The 22,790-nt window shown below is 44.3% G+C and overlaps 1 protein-coding gene across 1 annotated transcript; it reads left to right on the forward strand.

Moving 5' to 3' along the window:
• The first annotated feature begins 2,847 nt into the window (after positions 1-2,847).
• Positions 2,848-19,682, forward strand: LOC124057873. Its single transcript, XM_046386498.1, has 7 exons — positions 2,848-2,905; positions 3,192-3,453; positions 6,596-6,678; positions 7,062-7,176; positions 9,555-9,599; positions 11,101-11,191; positions 12,940-19,682. Exons 3-7 carry the CDS (start codon positions 6,600-6,602, stop codon positions 19,378-19,380), a joined length of 6,771 nt encoding a protein of 2,256 aa, XP_046242454.1. The 5' UTR covers positions 2,848-2,905; positions 3,192-3,453; positions 6,596-6,599; the 3' UTR covers positions 19,381-19,682.
• Positions 19,683-22,790: the final 3,108 nt, after the last annotated feature.

A 22,790-nucleotide genomic window follows, 5' to 3' on the forward strand; every position in this document is an offset into this window, starting at 1 on the left:
CGCAAATACAGGAAGTTAGTCGTCTCGTTCCTGATCTGCCTGCAGTCACGTTTCTTATTTTTTTCATGCTAACATTTGTGGAGAGCAAATATCCTCCTCAGAGAGGCTCAGAGGCTCCAGGTTCAGGTTTTTAGCGGGATAAGAGTGTCTGAAGCATAGTACAACCTTAAGTTAAAGGTCCCTGAAAGCAACACTTGCATTATTATTGTCCTGAGGCTCCGCATTGTTTCTTTATAAACAAAATAAGCAAAATTTAGCAAAATTTTTCCTGCGTGTCATCACATTTGCAAATGATTTAAGACTTAAAATACTGCGTAGTTTCACATTCCAAGTGTAATAAACCTGTTTTTCGAAGACGATCTGAGTTTGTGCAGCTCACCCTGACGGTTACATTGTGATGTCATACTGCGACGTCATGAAGTGGTTTTCTTGTTGTTTTTGGACGTAAAGCACTGATTCAGCTTCCTGTTTCTCCTGCCGCTGATGATGATGATGATGTCGTCTCACTGCTGTTTGTATTGGATCTGTACGTGTGTGTAAGCTGATCCGAGGTCAGTTTGTTACAGAGCTGCGGTTACTGCAGTTCGATGTTCCTGTACAGACGTGATATTTTTGGATGTAAGTTTTTTTTCTTGTAAACACTGAAGCTGTTGAAGAAGAAGTTTCCCTCCATCCCCCCTCCACGCAGAACTTTGTGGACCTTTGACCTCCTCATGAGTCATGAAATGTTTGACTTTCTTCTGTTTGGTTTCTGTATGGCCGTTTGAAGGTTGTCTTGTTTTTCTCTGTTTAACATGATGACCAGAAAAACCAGTAACTCTTTATTTAACTGATTCCTTTACGTCTTAAAACCCATCTTGACAGGAAGTGAGACTTAGCTGTAAAGTTCCTAGAAAGTAAGAAGTGCTCTGGTACTCATTATTAGTAGAACAATATTAGAAACATCAACTAAATGTTTAGTGAAACCTGACTGAAGCTGCAGAAATGTCACAACATAAAACGTTTCAAGTAATAAATCAACATTGACTTGAGTTAAAAAGTATTTCTGCCTGGTGTTTTTATTTCAAAGCAGCAGCCTGATGTGCTGTGCAAACCTGTCGACAGACAGCCAATCAGTGACCAGCAGGGACAGAACAGACGACTGGACATCAGTCATGAGGCACGATTTTCCATCGTGGAATAGAACAGAACAGTAACTGATTTTACTTCGTCTGAACGCTCCTCGTTGGATTAATGTTGTAAAATTATCTGACCTGTTTACTAGTTAAAGGAACAGTTCACCTCAAAATGGCAAGATCGGCATGATGTTTACCTGCCGCATGGAAGCTCATTCACGTCTCGTCTACGCGTTCAAACACCCACCTCACCTTTTAGCTTAGCGGCTCTCTGGCCTTCTGGAGAATTGGATCACAGGGGATGGACTGCATCAAGCCACATTATGGGTGTTTTTTTTACTTTTTAAACCAGTCTCCAGCCTCTTCAGCTGATCAGCAGAGGGCTGCAGTGCTGTTTCACAACAAGGCCTGGACCACCTCACTTCCACCTCATCCATGCTGCCTGTGGTGGTATTGAGTTTTGCAGTCTGTTCAGCACAGTCGGCCTCCAGGAAACTGCATCCAGGCTTCCAAGGTCCATATCCAAGATCATCAATCTAGCTGCCGTCTTTCCACGTCCACCTTAACTTTCACATCCCCTGACTCTTGTTGGTTCAGGAGAGTCCACCACTTGAACTTCTGCCAGATTACCTGGACTTTGATTCCCTGCCCGTCAGTAAAGTTTGTCTTCCTCTCTCGGTCTTTTGACCCTTGTTTACTTAATGGAATAAACCTTTTTGTACTTTACTGGACCCACAGCATGTTGTGTTTGTGTCGTTCTGTGTCAGTTAGTGTAACATTTCTGCCTTTATTTGTCATTTACTTGACATTTCTCTCTCTGAGATGAGTGTGTGAAACTTCAGTAAAACCTTCAGGTGTTGAACTGTAGTCACACTCCACCACTTTTCAGAAGAACCATTAGATACGTGACAAGTGATTCGAAGGCTCTGATGGGTTCCCTCCTGCTGTCCAGCAGTTTCTGTTCACTCCCGTTAGATGCATCACTTGGCAACCAGCGTGTCCGTCCATAAACAACCTTTTCAGATGTACTGTGAAACCAAAGCTTGACATGTGTAATACCACAGTCTCTCCGTCAAGCCTCTGTCTCTTTGATTCTGAAGAAGGACAAGAGCAGACTGTTTCCTCCACGAAAGCCACCACAGTAGTCGAGCAACTCCAGTATTGTGTCACAACAACCCAGGTTCTCTTTCCTCTCTGAATGACGTTGGGATGTGGCATCAGACAAGACATGTAGAGATGAAATGTTTTCCTACTTTGCTCTGTGGTGGTTTAAATGCAATATTAAAGACAGGTGTCCAACGGCAGGGTCCAGTCCTCTCTGCAGTTTGCGTACTCCCTCTTGGCTAGCGTATACATACACATAACATCAAAATTTCCATTTTTATGCAGATGATACTCAGATTTATCTAAGCTGTGACTCTGCATAAGAAGACTGAAAACCTGCTAAACAAAAAGTCCAGCTAAGTGCTGATAAGACACAGATAGTGATTACTGATCTATTGTCTCCTTCTGTAACTCAGCAGAGCAGGAATTTCTCTTAATCATTTTTTGATCAAAACACACACAACATGAAAATTCAGTGGTTAAGTCCTGTTGAAGGATGAGACCAATTCTGTTAGCCAGGACTCTGACTCGGGCCAGGAAACATGATCATGTGACCCTGATCATGGTCATCTTCAGAGCTGATTAGAGGGCTTTTATATTGTCCGGATTCCGTCAGGGACATCAGTTCTGGTCCAGGGTCTGCAGTGACAGACGGAGGTGATGGAGTCTTTGACAGGCATGAAGAGGTCAGTGTTGTGGTCTCATCTGTTTGAACACCCACTTATTAAAAATGCCTCTCCAGCGATTGCACTCGTTTGATCATTTTTAGATTGTTCTAAATGTGTTATGTTTATCACAGAGCACTTTGCACTGTTTGAAAGATGCTAGAAATATAAAGTTTATACAAAGTTCACCTTTGAGCTGATGATGTGCTCGTGTTTACGACATGTTTAACTGTATACAAATCAGTCAGAAAAATGAAATGAAAACATGATCCAGACTTCACTGTCACTTCAGCGTTTCTGGCTGCAGCTCTCAGTCCAGTTGTTGACTCTCAGTCTGAAGGTCACTGTAGCCCCGCACCCAACCGAATATCGAGAACTGAGGACCTGAAGGAAGACGGGACAGCTCAGAACATTCATCCACCTCCACTGCTCCTGGACTGACCGGCTCACCTGTCAACACTGAGGAGCTTCTGACTGATTACTGATCATCAGATCACCTTTGACTTCTGATCAGCTGGTGTGATTGGCTGGGACGCAGAAGAAAAATCAGCACAAAAGAGCACAGAGAGGTGAGGCAAACACGTTTACGGAGGTATTTATGACAAATAAAGCTGATTTAAAACTCAGTGAATTCACACTGGAAACAGTTGGTTCTCCCACAAAGCACTGCACACAGGAAATGGAAGGAAACAGATGAGTTGGCTGCGACGTGTTGGACAGTTTCTGTCCAGATTGCACATTTCCTTCGTCACTCTATCACGCTGTAATTGTTTACAAGCTGTTAGACTGTTTTATTCTAGTGTTGTTTTTAATTTTTTGTATATTCTATATTTTTATACTTCTTCATACTCTACATTTAAGTCCTTTATACTTTAAATACTGCATTGCATGCTGATTTGTGTTTTTTGCCTTTGCACTGACGTTACTGGATGCTGAATGCGAATGCCCTTTTCCTCCTGCCATGTGATCGAGAGTGCTGGGTGTGTGGTGCATCCACAATTCTGCTGGATGTGTGGATGCACCACCACGTGTGGTGTAAATGTCTGTCATGTCTGTCACATGATCCTCAGCCGTCCTCACTGTCCACTGCAGGGAGCTGCAGCTCCCAAAGCAGGCAGTGATGCAGCTGCTCAGGATCTCTATAGTCCCTCTGTAGAAGCTGGTCAGGATGGGGGGCGGAAGATGAGCTTTTCTCAGCCTTCTCAGGAAGCAGAGACGCTGCTGGGCTCTGCTGCTGTTGAGAGACCAGGTAAGTTTCTCCGCCACGTGGACACCAAGGAATTCGGTGCTCTTGACGATCTCCACAGAGGACTCATTAACGGTCAGCAGTGTGTGGTCCCCCCGGTCTCTTCTGTCTTCTGAAGTCAACAAACATCTCTTTTGTCTTGTCCACGTTCAGAGACAGGTTATTGGCTCTGCAGCAGGATGTCAGCAGTTTCACCTCCTCTCTAAATGTACAATCACGTCTGGGATGTTCCTAACAACTGATTTCCTTGAGGTTTAAACAAGAAGAAGCACATTTCATCTATCAGGTTAAACACCATCAGATAAAATACTGTGTACCTTATCAGAGTTGATATGAAACTGATCATCTTGCTCTTCAGTAACATCTCAGACAGCACCTGACCTGCGTTGTTAACATCAAGTTAACAACAAGACATTTCAGTGTAAATGTAGTTTAAATGTGTCCTGTTGCAGCTGAACTGAAATCCACTGACAGGCTGCACAGGTTGGCTGATTACTGACCTGCTTGGCGTTGCTCAGCAGTGTTGGGTGACATGCCAGAGTCCGACTTCTGGTTCCCGTCTCTGATGAAATATTTACTGCTCGCCGTTAATGTTTTTCGTCGTGTTACATGTCAGAATCCAGAACATCGTCCTTAAGTCTCCATACAGCCAAACCAGAGTCAGTTCTAGGGGTGGGGCCACAGGCGCATTGGCCCAAGCTGATTAAGTGCCCCTGTCCCATCACTCATCTGTCCTTCGTCCAAGAACGATGCTCAGATTATAGGTGGAGGCAATTCCATGTCCAAACTGCTGGGGACAGTAATGCCGAACAGGAAGTCCTCCGTCAATAAAGCTTACAGAAGAAGGTATGACCTGCTTGAATGCCACCGCAACAGGAGAAGGATTGGGACTACATGGAGAACGGATCAATGGCAGTCAGCAGTTTGTTGGCAGGTCACAAATCCCAAAGCAGTTTTGAATGTATGAAAGAACATTTACTTGTTGCTGTCACACAACTCAAGTCTGACAAGCATTAAGTTAAGAAGCAGCAGCAAGATATTAATTAATTAACAGTAACTTACTTGTGTTCAGGCATGAATTTAACGTTAGCATTTCGCTGTCGTTGATAAATGTAATGTTAACCCATGCACTTCTTTTTAATCAGCATTCCTGTGTTAACATTGACCATACTGTTTGGCAGCGACAGAGTAACAAAAAAAAGGATCAGGCACAGGTGGGTCAGTGGTTTTTGGCCAAAAGAACCTGGGGACCAGCCGCTGAAAATCTGCAGGGTGAGAGCGACAGAGGACGGCGGACCAGAGGACGGTGGATCCGAGGACAGTGGACCAGAGGAAGGCGGACCAGAGGAAGGCGGACCAGAGGACGGTGGACCAGAGGACGATGGATCAGAGGACAGTGGATCAGAGGACAGTGGACCAGAGGACAGTGGATCAGAGGACAGTGGACCAGAGGAAGGCGGACCAGAGGAAGGCGGACCAGAGGACGGTGGACCAGAGGACGGTGGATCAGAGGACGGTGGACCAGAGGAAGGCGGACCAGAGGACGGTGGACCAGAGGACGGTGGACCAGAGGACGGTGGATCAGAGGACGGTGGACCAGAGGACGGCGGACCAGAGGACGGTGGACCTGAGGAAGGTGGACCAGTGGAAGGCTGACCAGAGGATGGTGGACCAGAGGACGGCGGACCAGAGGAAGGCAGACCTAACCCTAACCCTTACCAGACAGGAGAGGGGGGAGAGACAGGAGAGGGTGGAGACATTAGAGGGGGGAGAGAAGAGACAGGAGAGGGGGAGAGGAGAGACAGGGAGGATAGAGAGAACAGTGCAGAGCAGGAGCAGCAGGATCCAGGCAGGGCCATGGAGGGTTCTGGATCCAGCAGTGGTACCAGGCCTCAGAGGGTAGGGGGAAGGAGATTCTGGATCCAGCAACATGCTGTAGCAAGTGCTGAGAAGAGATGGAGCACAAGAGCTCCGGGGGAGAGAGCTTTTAGAGAATTTTAAATGATCTTCAATTTGTCCCATCTGCCAGTGTGGGTACAGCTTATAGGATGCTGTGTATTTCAGTGGATCGACCAATCACACAAAACCACTTTCTAAAACACGAGTAAATTGGTGAGAAATGTCATAAGGCTAACGCTATCCGTCTTCCTCTTAAACTGAGACGAGACCCAAACGTTTTTAATCAAGCTGAATCAGAATCAGAATCAGAATCGTCTTCATTGCCATGTAAGTGAAGAGGTTTCACATTACTAGGAATTGGTCTTGGTGATTGGTGCAAACATAGAACGTAAGAACGAGTGACATATAATAGTAGAATAAGATAAAAATAAAATAGAATAAGGTAAAACAAAATAAAATCAGTAAAATAAGTCATAATACTAAAGGCTTGATGCATCAGCACCTCCCTGTTATCTTGTGTTTTTTTCTGTTTGTAATTAACTAATCGTAAATAATGAATTTTGCAGGCTGATGGCGGGTCGGATGGAGAGCTGGACGATCCTGAGGCTCCTGATCCTCTTCGTCGTCCTCAGCCTCACTGGACAATTCAGTAAGACCTGTTTTAGGCTCCCCTCTGTGTGGTTACCATGGTAACGCCTGTGAAGGTGAAGACACAACCTTTGTGAAATCAATACCGCGACTGTCAAAGTGTGTGTTAATGACTGAGGCACAGAGCGCCCCCTAGAGGCCGCCTGCTGCTTTAAATACTGAATTTCTCAGCTTTAACCAAAATGCAGTTTTCATATGAGATGCGGTTGCTTTATTAATTCGTTATCTATTGGAAAAGTATTCCCAGAAGAGGTTTTTCATGACCACATGATTGAAGGATTGTCCTCCATCATGAGGGGAGACGCTGACACGTCTCACTCAGAGGAGTGTGGCTGCAGCTTCAGCCGATCCCGTGGATCCTGACGAGTCCACTTTGTTCCACAGAGCTGAGAGATGGCGAGTGGGCGGAGCTCCGGCCTGACGTGGCTGCACTGCACCGCCTCAGAGGACTGTCTGAGCACATGTTTCAGGAACAACTCGACAACCCTTCAAAACAAAGGTATCTTCACAAACGTCAGGTACATCTGCAGTCTGCAGATATTTGAGTAGCTGTTTACATATTAAGGGTGAGCTGATGCGTTTTGGGGAACGGAGCGTGATTTATTCGCATGGCTGCAGACATTTTGACTCCACCCTCTCCTCTGATTTCATCTGAAATTTTGATAGGAAATAGTATTTTGCTGTTTGGAATAGTGATTCTACTATAGACAAAATGGAGCCTGCTATTGATTAAAAGTACCAATTACAATAAAAATCCATCCCCTCTGCTTTGATGACATGTATTGAAAGACAAAATATTTTTGTATTCTCTCCATCCATTGGTCTGTAATGATTGGCTGGAAAATCATAGACTGTATTAATAAGTTTTGGGCAGAGTCAACATGGCGGGACTGTCTGTGAAGTAGGCCAGCACCGTCTTGGTTTGCCCTACTCGTCCAGCTCGCCCATCAGTCTGTGAGTCACATCAGGCGTAAAAATCTGAGGACATTTATTCCACTTACCTTATGTTGTTTGGCACAGTTAGCCTGCACTTTATAACTCATTTCTGAGTAACAATGTGTTTACATGTGTTTACACTGTGGCTCTTTAGCCTCTGGTTTTACACACACAGTCAGTCTGGTCCACCTGCTTTGTCTGCACTCTGTTGTACTTTATGTAGCACATGTTAGTTTATTTAGTATGTTTAGTCTGTTTTTCCCACTAACAGTTAGGCCTTGTTTGGTTGTTTGCTTACTTTTTCTCTAACCTACACTGCCGGATCAATAAAGTATCTATCTATCTATCTATCTATCTATCTCTCTATCTATGGTGGTAGACCTTGTGTTGAGGGTAGTGATCAAAGTATTATCCATCAAAGTATAATCATTTCAATGCAAATGATAATCAAAATTCCACTACATTCAAACAGTACCGTCTGTCTGGCCTGTTATGCTCTCTACTTATCGGCAGCCGTGGCCTAGAGGTTGGAGAAGCTTGTGATCGGAGGGTCACCGGTTCGATTCCCCCACCGGACGGGCAGGAAAAGTTTGGGTGTGTTGGAGTGATTAATGCTCCAAACTGCTACTTGGGCCACACTCATAAAAAAGCTGAGGATCATTTAGAAGTTAAAAAGCAAACAGAAAACTACAAAGATGGGGAGTTTAAGATACTGCTATAGAGGATGCAGTTTCAAATACCACATACAACTTATTCCTGTGTTTAATTATGGTCTAAGCTAAAGTAAAAATTTAACAGAAAAGCACATTTAACACGTAGTTACAATTAATCATCTAACACTTTAAATTTCTGCCGCAGTTCTGTTCAGTTTGTGAGCATGTGAGAAGTGCGGCGTCCTGATGTCCTGACTGAGGATCACAGGCCATCTGACGGCCACTCGGACCAGGCGTTGCAGAATTACAACACAGACAAGCTCTAAATCAAATTTGATGAATGTTTTCCAAAATAACCAAATGTATGTGTTCTAGACATTGTAATAAAAACAAAAAAATGTTTAAGGTAGGGTGAGTTCGTGGCCAGATGACCGGCCCTATGAACACTTCTTCGATCCATTAGCATTGTGAGGACAAACAGTAGGACCCATTAACTGTGTAAATGTGACATGAAAAAAAAACAAAAAAACATTTGTTGATGTTGTAATTCTGCAACAGTGGGCTTTACGGGGTTAATTGTAACTTTAGGCCTCAATGTAATTTAACTGAGTTAAATAACTCATTCAAATAAAATAGCTATAGAGACGTAAGCTGTTTTTGCACCGGGCTGAAAACATGTTTATTTCTGATTTAAAGTAGGATATTTTAAAGTGAGGAGCGAAACCAGATTGGAAGTGCAGTTTTTCAGCTTTGCACGTTCATCTTCATCTTTCAGCCTCAGAGGTTGCTGCAGGAGGAAAACAAACTCCACTCCTGCACTGAAGTCAGTTGGAACAAAGCCAATGTCAGACTGAAGATGGAATTGTGGATTTTATATCACTGTAATGTAAACATCTTCGGGAATTTAAAGCAATCACCTTGGACTGAAATAAATTATGGAGGGTATTTTTCACTGCTGTCTGATATTTTATAGATTAAATGATTGGCACTGATGAATTATTCTCTCTTTTGACGTGTATAAAAACTCTCAGCCTAACCACATAGTCTTTTGACCTCAGCCTCTGCCACACGAGGACGGCAGGCAGCATACATCAGACTACAGGAAGTAATCAGGGTGCATTAGCTGAGATTAAGAAATATGCTTCATCACACACTGCTTTTGGTTCTTCTTTAATTGAACAATTAAGTAAGACTCAGTCCCTGTGACTTGACTCCACATCTGGTTGTTAGAGTGTGTCTTTTAATGAAGAGAAAATACATTTTAACAATTGATATTGTTTCATCTCAGGTTCACATCCACCCATGGGGCCAAAGTCCAGAGATCCATCAAAAGGTAATATTCTCAGCCAAGGTTTTTAATATAGTTCTGCTGAGAACTGGTTTGCTAACTGCCATTTGTGGTGTGTGTGTTTGTATATTTTTAATCTTGTCTTGTGAGTCTTGTGAGTATCTAATCAGAAAAATTGGATTTTAATATGTTCACATAATATGGGCACGTAGGGTTAAGAACAAGAAACTGTCCAGAATTACAACCATGACGAGCAAAGTTACCGAAAAAAAAAGCCGGGTCTCGACAGCTGAGCGGCAGCCATGTCCTTCCACTGTGTCCAGCCCTCACAACACAGTTTTCTTATGTGCATTGAATCAACCTCCATCCTGGCAAAGGAAGCTCAGAAATGACTGAAGTTTGGGACTTCTGTTTCTCAGGAGTTACACTGAAGTCCCTGCATGTCAAAGAGTCCTTGATAAAGATACTGCACCCCAAATTGCTCCCGATGGCTGTAAGTGTATGTGAGAGCACTTTGAGGAGATGGTAGACTTGAAGAGCACTTTATAAATGGAAGTCCCTTTACCATTTGGAATTTAAGTAAAACTTCGTATTAACTTATGCAGGAACAGTGGGTTCAGGATTGTACGGTTCTGATGCAGGTGTTTAAAACTACCCTGAGCATCGCTGGTACCCATCTGCTGAACACTAATCATATCAGTGAGGTGAGGGTGCGCAGAACCTAAGGAAAATTAAATTTCAGCGTCCAACCACAGCCTGTTCACCCTGCTGCTGTCTTACAAGAGATACAGAAGTAACCGCTGCCACACTGCCAGACTACAGAGCAGCTTTTTTTCCTAAGGCTGAGAGACTCAAGTCATCCTTCACACTACTTTGCCATAAATAAAATGAACATAATGTCTGAGAGACTGGTTTGTTTTACCTGGCCACTAAATGTGGCTTGACAAAGGGTTCCAGAAAAGACATCTAGTGTGGCTACCCATCTTTCAACAGCATAGCAAAACTTTTTGTTTCTTATGGAAGGTACTCTTAAACTGAAGTCAGATTAACTTCATGTGATCCATCCATTTTCTTCCACTTTATCCGGGACCAGATCGTGGGGGCAGCAGCTTGAGCAGGGATGCCCAGACTTCCCTCTCCCCAGACACTTCCTTCAGCTCTTTTGGGTGGACGCCAATGTGTTCCCAGGCCAGCCGAGTGACATAGTCCTTCCAGCGTGTCCTGGGTCTTCCTCGGGCCCTCCTCCCAGTGGGGCATGCCCGGAACACCTCCCCAGGGAGGCGTCCAGGAGGCATACAAAACAGATGCCCAAGCCACCTCATTGGAGGCTTCTGAACCGCTCTTAGTCAGACCTGTCACATAGGACCTGTTTGCCTTGGGAGACCCTACCAGGGGCATTAAGCCCCCCGACAACATAGCCCCTAGGATCATTTGGATGTTCAAACCCCTCCACCATGTTAAGGTGGTGGTTCATGTGATATTTATCAGATTTTAAAGATATGTTATTTTGTTCCCCTTTGTGATACAAACATGAAATTTCTTTTAGGATGGACATTGACCTAAACCCAATGGGCTTGCAGGATAATTTGCAAGAGTGTGAGAAGAGTTTCACAGCTTGTGTAATTAAGATGGGGCAGGTAGGTGGTATTTCAAAGAAAACTGGAAGCAGCACTGAATTCAGAAGAACTGAACTCAATCATACTACATACAGTCATGGCCAAAAGTTTTGAGAATGACACAAATATTACATTTTCACAAAGTCTGTTCCTTCAGGGTTTATAGGTGTTTGCCAGATGTTTCTATGGTATAATGACATACAATTAGAAGCATTTTACAAGTATCAAAAGCTTTTATTGAGAATTACATGCAATAGGTCAATATTTGCAGTGTTGACCCTTCTTTTTCAAGACCTCTGCAATTCTCCCTGGCATGCTGTCGATCAACTTCTGAACCAAATCCTGACTGATGACCGTCCATTCTTGCATAATAAATGCTTGGAGTTTGTGAGAATTTGTGGGTTTTTGATTGTCCACCCGTCTCTTGAGGATTGACCACAAGTTCTCAATGGGATTAAGATCTGGAGAGTTTCCTGGCCAAGGGCCCAAAATCTTAATGTTTTGTTCCCTAAGCCATTTTGTTATGACCTTTGCTTTATGGCAAGGTGCTCCATCATGCTGGAAAAGGCATTCTTCATCACCAAATTGCACCTGGATGCTTGGGAGAAGTTGCTCTCGGAGGACGTTCTGGTACCATTCTTTGTTCATCGCTGTGTTTTTAGGCAAGATTGTGAGAGAGCCCACTCCCTTGACTGAAAAGCAACCCCACACATGAATGGTCTCAGGATGCTTCACTGTTGGCGTGAGACAAGACCAATGGTAGCGCTCACCTCGTCTTCTCCGAACAAGCCTTCTTCCAGATGCCCCAAACAATCGGAAAGGGGATTCATCAGAGAAAATGACTTTACCCCAGTCCTCAGCAGTCCAGTCCTTGTAACTTCTGCAGAATATCAGTCTGTCCCTGATGTTTTTGCTGGAGAGAAGTGGCTTCTTTGCTGCCCTCCTTGACACCAGGCCTTCCTCCAAAAGTCTTCGCCTTACTGTGCGTGCAGATGCACTCACACCTGCCTGCTGCCATTTCTGAGCAAGCTCTGTACTGGTGGTGGCCCGATCCCGTAGCTGAAACAACTTCAGGAGACGGCCCTGCCGCTTGCTGGACTTTCTTGGGCGCCCTGGAGCCTGTTTGGCATCAATTGAACCTCTCTCCTTGAAGTTCTTGATAATCCTATAGACGATTGACTGAGGTGCAATCTTACTCGCTGCAATAAACTTCCCCGTTAGGCCCTTTTTGTGCAATTCAGTGATGGCTGCATGTGTTTCCTTGCTGGTAACCATGACTAACAGATGAGGAACAATGGAACCATCTTCGAGTTCCAAGTGTCGAGTCATCCTGAGAGATTGATCTCCAGCCTAGTCCTCATCAACACCCACACCTGTGTTAATGTGTGTGACACCTGTGTGTCAATGAAATTATGTTAGCTGGTCCTTTTGTGGCAGGGCTGAAATGCAGTGGAAATGTGGTTTTAGTGATAAAGTTCATTTTCAAGGCAAATAGGGACTATGCAAATAATTGCAGTTGAGTGAATCACTCCTCATAACATTCTGGAGTATATACAAATTTCCATTATAAAAACTGAAACTGCAGACTTTGTAAAAATTAATAGTTGTGTCATTCTCAAAACTTTTGGCCATGACTGTAACATAAAAGTTGTAGAGTACTTAACATTAATTTATTTTTAATACAAATAATTTTGTGATTCGAGGAGGATTTTAAGACACCTATTTTTAACTTTATTATCTGTTGTGGGTTTTTTTTAATTGTTTTTCAGGAGTTTGAGAACTTATTGGCTGCTATTGAAGAACATAAGATACGGGACTGGCTGCTAAGCGCTTCAGAGATCTCTCACAGCTACAGCCAGAAACTTCTGGTCACGACTGATAAAGAAAAGTCGACAAATGACCGAGTCCAGCAGGAATACAGCATAGATCCTCATTACTCAGTAATAATCAGCAAAGAATGCCTCCACAATGCCTCATGTGTACCAGAAACAGACAGCTACACTGTGGTGAAGATATTTGGAAGTGTTTCCGACGATGGACAGACTTTGTCTGGCCTTTCCGGTTCGTCTCTTGCAGAGCTGATGTTGAAACCGTCACTGGAAGCTGTACCAGTTTTCTCCCTTGATGGAAACACGACCACAGTTTTCCAACACAACTTCATGAGGATCTTTATGGTCCGTGGCGTCAAAGCTGTGTTAGAAACGAACCAGGAAAATCATCAGATTTACCAGGTCATGAATCAACCCGACTCGGTTTCTGGCTACCGAATTCCACAAAGACCAGTTGATCATAGCACCCAGTATGACCACCAGCAGATCCTCATTATGGAGGATGACCCTATTGTCAGAAAGGCTGCTGAATATCTTTATGCAAAGCACCCAAAAGTCAGCTCTGTCTACGCTCTTGATAAAAACCAAAAGCCTAAACTGATTCACGGTGACTCCGTACCTCTCTCAGAGGACAGCAGGCTGGTGCTGGTAGGCCACGGCAAGAGAGACAACTCAGGACAGGTGAGACTGGCAGATTACACCGCCACAGAAGTCACCAAAATCGTGCAACAAACCTTCAGGGTTGGTAATAAAATCAAAACGACGAGTGTGGTGGCCTGCGAGGTCGGATCAGATAAAGCGTTTGTTGAAACCCTGCTGAAGGAGCTTCATGAGACCGCCAACATCGAGACAGAGGTGCATCTCAGGGATGCTGTGCTGCAGGTCAGGCACACAGGAGAGAAAATCACCCAAGACATCTCCACAGATGGGCTGGCAGAATGGCGACATAAAGATGACAGCAAGAAGGTGGTGGCAACCCTTGATCGGAATGGAAACGTGATTGTTAGAAATGAGCCTGGCAGCAAAGGAGAACCAGTTTTTACCAGTGAAAGAAACACACTAATTAATGAATATGTAGGAAATCGATTTAAGGCCTACAAAAGCAGCTGGCCAGACCAGCCACAGAGATTCATTCACCACAAAGCTTCTGCAAAGTTTGACCAAAATGTTTGTGATGAACTTGAAGCTCTGTCCTGGGGATTCTTTCACGGAGACCTGCCCGAGCCAAAAAAAGTGAACTTTAACAATTTGAGGCAAATAGAGCAGCATTTTGTAATAGGGAAACACATTAATAATGATAAAAACATAGAGTGGATAACAGATCACCAAGAACTAAAGAATATTCTTTCCAAGTGTTACGAGGTTAATTCAGGAGAAGATGTCAGAAAAGTCATCCGTCACTACGCAAAGACTGGAGAGGAGAAGCCCACGTACCTGATGGTCAAAGACTGGATTTATGTTGTTGACCCAAAGAATCTGTATGACTATCCAGTTGGGAAAAGGCTTGACAACAATCAAAGACAAAATAAGAACACAATAAAGGAAATTAGGAACTGCATTGAAAAACAGATAGGCAATGAAAAATATCCAGACATGAGAGCACACATTGTTGATAAAAATATACCTAACTCAAAAGAGCGTTATGTTCAATATGTTAAAGATATTTTTCTTGGAGAGCACACAACTCATCTTCCGCTCTCCACTGAGGCCTGGTGCACCACATATTTCACTGCATCAGTTATATCTGAATCGGCCAGAAACTTCCGAACATTTCCTCTGGTTCTTACGGCCCTGGATATGTTTGAAAGCCCAAATAACAACATCAAGGAGCAAGGACTGGATTTTTTCTTTGACGAACACCCAATGGCAAGAGGGTCCAGTTGGATTGACCCAAGTAGGCGTGGATTTAGTGGCTCAGCAACACCCATCGGTTCTAGCAAATTAGGAAATACAGTAAATCCTCCGACTGAGGGGCAATTAATGTCTCACCTTGAGATGGTCTTAGAAAATGAGGTCAAACAGTACAAATCATGGCTTAAAGTAGATACAAAAAATAGTCAGTCTGAAATAATGAAGCTTGCAGAAAAATACCAAATAATTGAAAGTAATACAGCTGATCAACAAAACATCATCAACGATTACAAAACTTTTAAAGAACAAATAAGTGAACCCTCAGCCTCTGGCACATTAGGAGGCTACAATGATGGTCGCACAACATCCCAAGACCTAATGTCTGCCTCAAAGCTGGAGAATTCATTCAAACTTGAATCCCATTTCTCCAGACTAAAAGCATTATTTGCAGAACAAATTAACAGTCAGCTAAAGGCAAAATATGGTGAAAATACGGCAGGTTGGCGCATCCAGGAAGGCAGTGCCAGAATGGAGGATGGACAGGTCATATGTCACCTCGTGTCTGATGCTGCTGAAGTTGAACCTGTTGAGTTCAGGGTTAAGTTATCTGCAGAGAGTCAACGCTACAATGAGAAGATGCTGAAGACCATTGACACGGCAGTTCATGACTTGGAGGGTCATGTTTCAGGGTCCTCCCATCAAGTCAGCAAGTATGTAGAGCACACTGGGACTGCTGTCGGGATACTGGGCCTCATGCTGGGGATGAAGGGGGCTGCTCGTGCCCATGAACAAGGTGACACCGAACATGAAGTGGTGGGAGCTTTGCAAACTGCTCATGGAGCAGTAGCTATGGCAACATCTGTTATTGCAAAACAAGCTCTGTCCTCGGAGACACGGATCGCCAGAGCTGCAGCAGTAGTGATGAAAAGTCCTGTAATGAAGGGTACCATGGTAGTCTTACCATTGGTGGGAATTGGATTTGGAATATACAATGTTATAGAAGACGTGAAGAGAGGTGACCCTCTGGGCTACATTGATGCTGGCATAGATGTCAGCATGGTTGCTTTGGATGTTATTGAAATTGCTCAGCCTGAATTGGCACCGTTTATAGCGCCTGTCACCATGGCTCTATCAGTTGTCCGGATGGTTATTGATGATGTCTACATGAGCATAGAGAATGAACTAAAGAGCCTCCCGAAGGACGCTGGAGTTCTGGAGAAACTGGTGGCTGGTCTTCGTGGCTTTGGGAAAGGAATTTTGCATTTTGCAATTCATGTGGCAAGTATTTTTTATGATTGGCGTTACGACGAAATTGAAGAGGGACACAGGCTGGTTGCGCAGATATCAGACTATAGCAAATATTACAGAGTTACTAAGCAAGAGGATGGAACCAGTGCCATCGATTTTACTGCTGGTGACTCCTCCTGGAACGGAGGAGGCATTCACTTCTGCCTCGCTGACCAGGGTCAGTCTGAACTCTGCATGGACTACTTTGTATCTAGTGATGAGAGGATGACGAAGAGGTGCTGGGACATTGACACACAGGGAAGCCAGGATATTATTCTTGGCCTGGGAGAGTCACGTCAGTTAGAGTACAGCACACTGCAGAAGAAAGTGCTCATGTTCATACCAGCCGGTTCTGTCACTGTGGTTTCAGGTTATATACCTATATCTTATTCAAGATATGGGACTTACACGGGAAACAGAGACTCTAATCGTTTTTTTGCAATTCAGAAAGCAGAGGACCAACATGTGATTGAGGTCATGTTAAGTTACTACTACAAGCTTTACGGTGAACCAGGTGATGACGTATTCTACCTCGGCCCACAGAGAAGTTATGTTCAAGGCTCTGGTGGGAAAGACACTTACATCATTCCTAAAAATGGGGGGAAAACAATCATTAACAACTACGATCCTTCCAAAGCGCCAGACACTCTTCATTTCAGTGCTGATTACAGTCACATTTCTGTGTCTAAATCTGGAGATGATGTTGTGTTAATGTATGAAGGCAGTCATATGGTGGCCATAGAAAGGTGGTTTCTGGGGGAAGTGTATCGTCACATGAGCATGATGTCAGGAGATGGCGTCTTGTTTGAGATTTCCTCCAGGGTGGCTTCTTCTGTTCAGCTGGTGGCCAGAGGAATTAACAAGATGTTCAAGACACAAGGAGAGACTGTGGACACGTCACAGCCACTTCTAAGTACTGTGGTAAACATCTTTGGCTCTAGGAATGATGACGTGCTCATCGGGAACGGAGAGAACAATCTGATAGATGGAGGAGGAGGTCGAGATCGTTTGATCGGTGGTGAAGGAGAAGACATATACATGGTGAAAGACAGGCAGCAGTCTTCAGTGCTGATTGAAAATTATTCCAGAGACACTAAAACAGACCTGGTCATAATAGAAGCAAATCTTCACACTTTTACAGTCAGAGTGCAACATGATAATGTTGTTCTGAACGCTTTCCATGGCAGTACTGCCCTCCATGTGACTTTGTTGAGGTGGTTCAGATCACCAGCAGACAGACACTTACAAGTGGTCACAAAAGATCTCATCACTTTCACAGTCTCAGACAACAAGGCCGACTGCCAGCAGAGAAACCCGTTCACCAAGTGCATAAAAAGCCACCGCATCGACTACAGCAGCTCCCGGTCTCCTCTGGTGGTAGACCTCCAGAAGGACGAGGCTTTTGACAGCGTGACGGAGGTCCGCGGCTCAGAGTTCGACGACATCGTCAGAGGAAACAAAGAACACAATGTTGTTGTACCAGGAAGAGGAAACGATTTCATTCAGGGCAGAGGAGGAGAGGACTGGTACGTCATCACACCAGGACAAGGAGTGAAAACCATCAACAACCAATCGCCAGATCAAGCCTTGGACGTTCTCTTCCTGAAAGAACAATATCAGCATATAACATGTACTTGTGAAGGACAGAACATCAACATTTTGGTATACGGCAGAAAAGATGTTACTTTACAGAACTGGTTTGAATCAAAAAATCATCAGCACCTGCAGGTCAAAACCAGCGATGGAATAACAGCTGGACTGATGCCCAACATCAGCAGCTGTGGCGAGTCTTTAATGTTACCCTTAACTGTTGATTACAGAAACCAGAAACCTGAAGCACTTGGGTGTTTCAGTTATAGATTCAAAGTTTCAGAAGAGGAAAGAGTCTTTTGCGACCATCAAGGCAAAGAGATGATGATGGATAAGGCTGATTCAGTGAAAGAAATGTACGGCTCCTCGGGTTTCGACATCATGGTCGGAAACAATAATGAGAATCTGCTTGATCCTTACACCGGAGGGGCGCTGATGTTTGGAGGTGAAGGAAAGGACACTTACGTAATCAAACATGGATATGGAAAGTACTTAATGATTGATAACTTTGCAGAAGATCAGAGTGTTGATACCGTGTTGGTTGACATGGATTTCCTTGATGGCAGCCAAGTCGCGCTCAGCTCATCAACAGAAGATCTGAATGTGATGATCACAACAAAAGAGGAACAGCTTGAATTGAGTTTGCTCAACTACAATAAAGGTTACCAGCATCAGCATGTGGAATTTCAGAGCTCTGACGGAGTGAATTTTAAACTGAAGTCACAAAACTCAACTGGAGGTTTGCCTTTCGTTGACATTGAAGCTTTCAAAGTGACTCTGAAACAATCTCAGGTTGACTGCCGTTTGGACCTCAGCTCTCAGAACAATCTGTCACACGTCCATACAGTGCAAGGCTGTCCCCTTCAGTCCAATGACATACTGGGAAACGCTCAAGACAACGCTCTAATTGGTGGGTGGAAGGATGACATCTTGGAGGGAGGTGAAGGAGACGACACACTGATAGGAGGAAGTGGAGATGACGCTCTCATTGGTGACTTGGGAGACGACACTCTTTATGGCGAAGATGGAAATGACACCATGTTGGGAAACTCTGGCCAGGACGTCTTCATCCCTGGACCAGGGGCTGATCTGGTGGACGGAGGTCCTGGCAGAGACACTGTTCTGTACCGGGGAGACCATGACACTGGTAAAGGGGTTTATGTTAACCTTCTGACTGGACAAGGCCACTATGCTGATGCCGAGGGGGACGTGTTGAAGGACGTGGAGACGGTCATTGGCACCATCTATCCTGATATCTTGGTGTCGGGCTATGAAAGTTCTCTTCTCAAAGGCTCGGACGGCAGTGACATCTTGGTGTCCACAGGTGATGATTACCTGGTCGGGGGTGATGGAAATGACATTTACCTGTTGGCTTTTGACCACGGTTCAGTCACCATTAACAACTGTGCGAAGGACAACGCCACAGACGTCTTGTACTTGAGCTCACGTTCAAATCTGAAATTTGACTATCAGCTTTTATCTGACGGAGTTCTTCTGACTTTCTTTGGATTTGACCAAACAACTCTTAAAATTGCACTGGAAGGCTGGAGCAGTGATGATAATGAATGTGGCCATCTGAAGTTGGTTTCCAGAGGGGTGGAGGTGTCAGTGGACTGGCTGCTAAAAAAGTGTCGGAAGAAAGCTGCTAACTGAAGAAAGCAGTTTGGTTGTCGGCCATAAGTTCTGCATTGATCTTGTCTTCTTCCACTGTTCAGTGCAGATCACAGTCACGTTTCTGTGTCTGAATCCCGAGATAAAGTAGAGTTCATGTGTGAGGGCAGTCGTACAGGACTATGGCTTTGTCATTATAGAAACATGTAGAAATTAGTTTTAATAGCATGATCACTAAAGAACAAACCAAAACAAATGTTGGTTTGCGACAATCTGCACTTTCTGTGACTGAAAGCTCATGGCAGCTCAAAACAGTGACATCATGACATTCACAAAGGGACACAAGTTAAAGTTAAAAGTTAAAGTGACATATTTTGTCATTGGAGGGAACTCACTCCAACGAAATTTGTTCTCTGCATTTAACCCACCCAAGTGACGTGCACACACACACAGCAAACCCGGGGCAGTGGGCGACCGCGTGCAGCGCCCGGGGAGCAGTGGGGGTTAGGTACCTTGCTCAAGGGTACCTCAGCCATGGACACCGGGACGGGGAATCGAACCAGCGATCCACCGGTTACGGGTCCGACACCCTAACCGCTGATCCACGACTGCCCCTAGTGAAGCTGTGATCCAGTTGGAGACTCCATACTGGACTTCATGTGTTCAGTGAATGTAAAAACAATGTTCTCCTTTATTAGTAACCTTAATTTCTGCCTTATTGAGATCTTATTAATAACAACATACTGTGTTTTGGTTTCAATGCTTCACTTCCTTTCATTGTGACTCCAAGGTTTCATCATCATGTCAAACAAAGAGTTCTGTTGGAAACAATTATTTTATAATTGTATGAAACAATTCATCTGTAAAATTAAGGGGGCAGTCGTGAACTGGAGGTTGGAGAAGCGACTTGCGATCGGAGGGCTGCTGGTTCAATTCCCCCACCGGATGGCCAGGAAAAATTTGGGTGTGGTGGAGTGATTAATGCGAACCCCCCCCCCATTAGCTGGCTGATGTGCCCTTGAGCAAGGCACTTAACCCCCCAATATGCTCCCCGGGCGCTTGATGCTGCCCACTGCTCCTGTGTGTGTTTCACTGCATGTAATTTGCCGGGTGTTGCATGTGTGTGTTCAGCTAAGGATGGGTCAAATGCAGAAGACGAATTCAGTGTGTGTGTGTAAAAATATATATACTGTCAATAAAAGTGATTCTTAATTCTTAAGCCTTCCAGAATTTGTGGGCATGTCTTCAAAAGTCTTGTTTATCCAACCAAATGTCTTGTTTGTGAGAGTGTGTGGTTGTCTGTCTTTGTGTGTTGGCCCTGCGATTGACTGGCGACCAGTCCAGGGTGAACCCCGCCTCTCGCCCGTAGTCAGCTGGGATAGGCTCCAGCTCCCCCGCGACCCTGACGGATAAGCGGTGTAGAAGATGGATGGATGGATGGATTGACCAGATGTTAGCTTAATGTGTCTTAATATTTCACCTCAATTTAAAAGATGAATTAATCGAATGAACAAGTAAGTTTCTGAAATTACCGTTCAAAAGGTTTTTATTTCATTCATTCATTTAATTCAATCATCTGTGTTGGCTGCTCAGAGTCAGGTTACTTCCTGGAGTGGTAAACTAGGTTTCATTGCTTGAAGGAGTCTGCTGACATGACTGATTTGCAGTTATTAGTCAGAGCTCGTGTCAGAGCACCAGCATAAAGTGTTTTTATTTTGAGAATGAGCTACTCCACATTTCCATTACATGTTTCATTTAATTGGTAACTGCTGTATGATCCCTATCCCTAAGGGAGCGCCTCGCCACCCTGCGGAGGAAGCTCATTTCAGCCGCTTGTATCCGAGATCTCGTTCTTTCGGTCATGACCCAAAGTTCATGACCACAGGTGAGGGTAGGAACGTAGATTGACTGGTAAATTGAGACCTTCACCTTACGGCTCAGCTCCCTCTTTACCACGACAGACCGATACAACGACCCCATTACTGCTGTCGCTGCACCAATCCGCCTGTCAGTCTCACGCTCCCATCTTCCCTCACTCATGAACAAGACCCCGAGATACTTAAACTCCTCCACTCGAGGCAGGAACTCTCCTCCAACCTGGAGGTCCCAGGTCATTATTTTTGATTTATCTTGCACCTGCTTGTCTTATTCCAGGGTCCTTCCACTGATTTATTTATTTTTTAATTACTGCTTAAGCACAGTTTACACCAATGTTTCTCTTCTCCTGGCCGGCTTCCAGTTTTAGCCCGAGTTACTGCTGGCCTCAGACACTATTATTTCTAGGCCTCTTTGTGTAACATTTTTTTAAAAAAATAATTGTTTTATGCGAGATTACAATAAGAAGTTCTTTTCAGGTTCACAGTGATTATAAAGAGGTTGCACAGACAGTGTTTCACTACCATAGACAGTTCACAGCTACACAGTTTTTACCTTGAACAGTTGTACCTGTTTGATACAGCTGTATCTTGCTTTTCTTTCAATCAAAATCAGAACATAACATGAGTACTTCATGCTATCATATGGCATTGCATACTACAACTTCAACCCATCACAACTTACTTTACTTAATACCGTAAATTATACCACAGTCGCTGTAGCTCCACCCCCAACTGCCTGACTGATGTTGTGGAAATTTTCTCCTGCTGGTGAAGAATGAAATAGAGACTTCTGCCGGCCGACAAGATCTTTTATTCCTTTGCAAAAGAAGGTCAATCGTCACGCAGAGTTACAGTCAGAGTGAGGAAAGACCCCAACCATGGGGAGAACTACATTTTTATGGATAGAGGCACACACCCCAACATATGTTTCACACCTCGTTGTTCTGTTACCACTACTCTCTGCTTCACCCCAAGATGTTCCTGCCGAGTTGTGTACTCTGTTAAAAAGGTTTGGACTTTAAAGACAGAGGTGAGAGTTCCCGTCTCACTCTAGGACTGATGTTGCAGGGTTGTATATTCGGTCTAGACGTTAACACAAAGACACATGGACAAACGGTATGTGGGTGAGAAGACATTTCAGAGGAGGAAGTCATGACAGTTTCAAAGAGATTGAAACTGTCACTACACTGAGGACCTGAAGGAAGACAGGATGGCTCAGAGCGTTCATCCACCTGAATGAATTCGCACTGGAAACAGCTGATTCTCCCACAATGCACTGCACACAGGAAATGGAGGCAAATGGTGAAGGAACCCGTTGTTAATTGGCTGCGACGTGATCACTTCCTGTGTCATTTCCTGTTAGCTTGAGGCTGTTCTAACTCTTTTCTAACCCACAACTTCAAGCTGCACGTCAAGTGGTCAGCTGAGCATCTGGTATATGCAGGAAGTTAAAGCAAACTGACCCGAAAAAGACAGACAGGCAGACAGACAAACAGACAGACAGACAGATGTCCTGTCTCTTTCCTGCTCTGCTCTCAGTGGTCGTCACAGTAACACTGAGGCCCATGTGGTATT

Source organism: Scatophagus argus, chromosome 4 (genome assembly GCF_020382885.2).
Source record: "Scatophagus argus isolate fScaArg1 chromosome 4, fScaArg1.pri, whole genome shotgun sequence".
Taxonomy (NCBI): domain Eukaryota; kingdom Metazoa; phylum Chordata; class Actinopteri; family Scatophagidae; genus Scatophagus; species Scatophagus argus.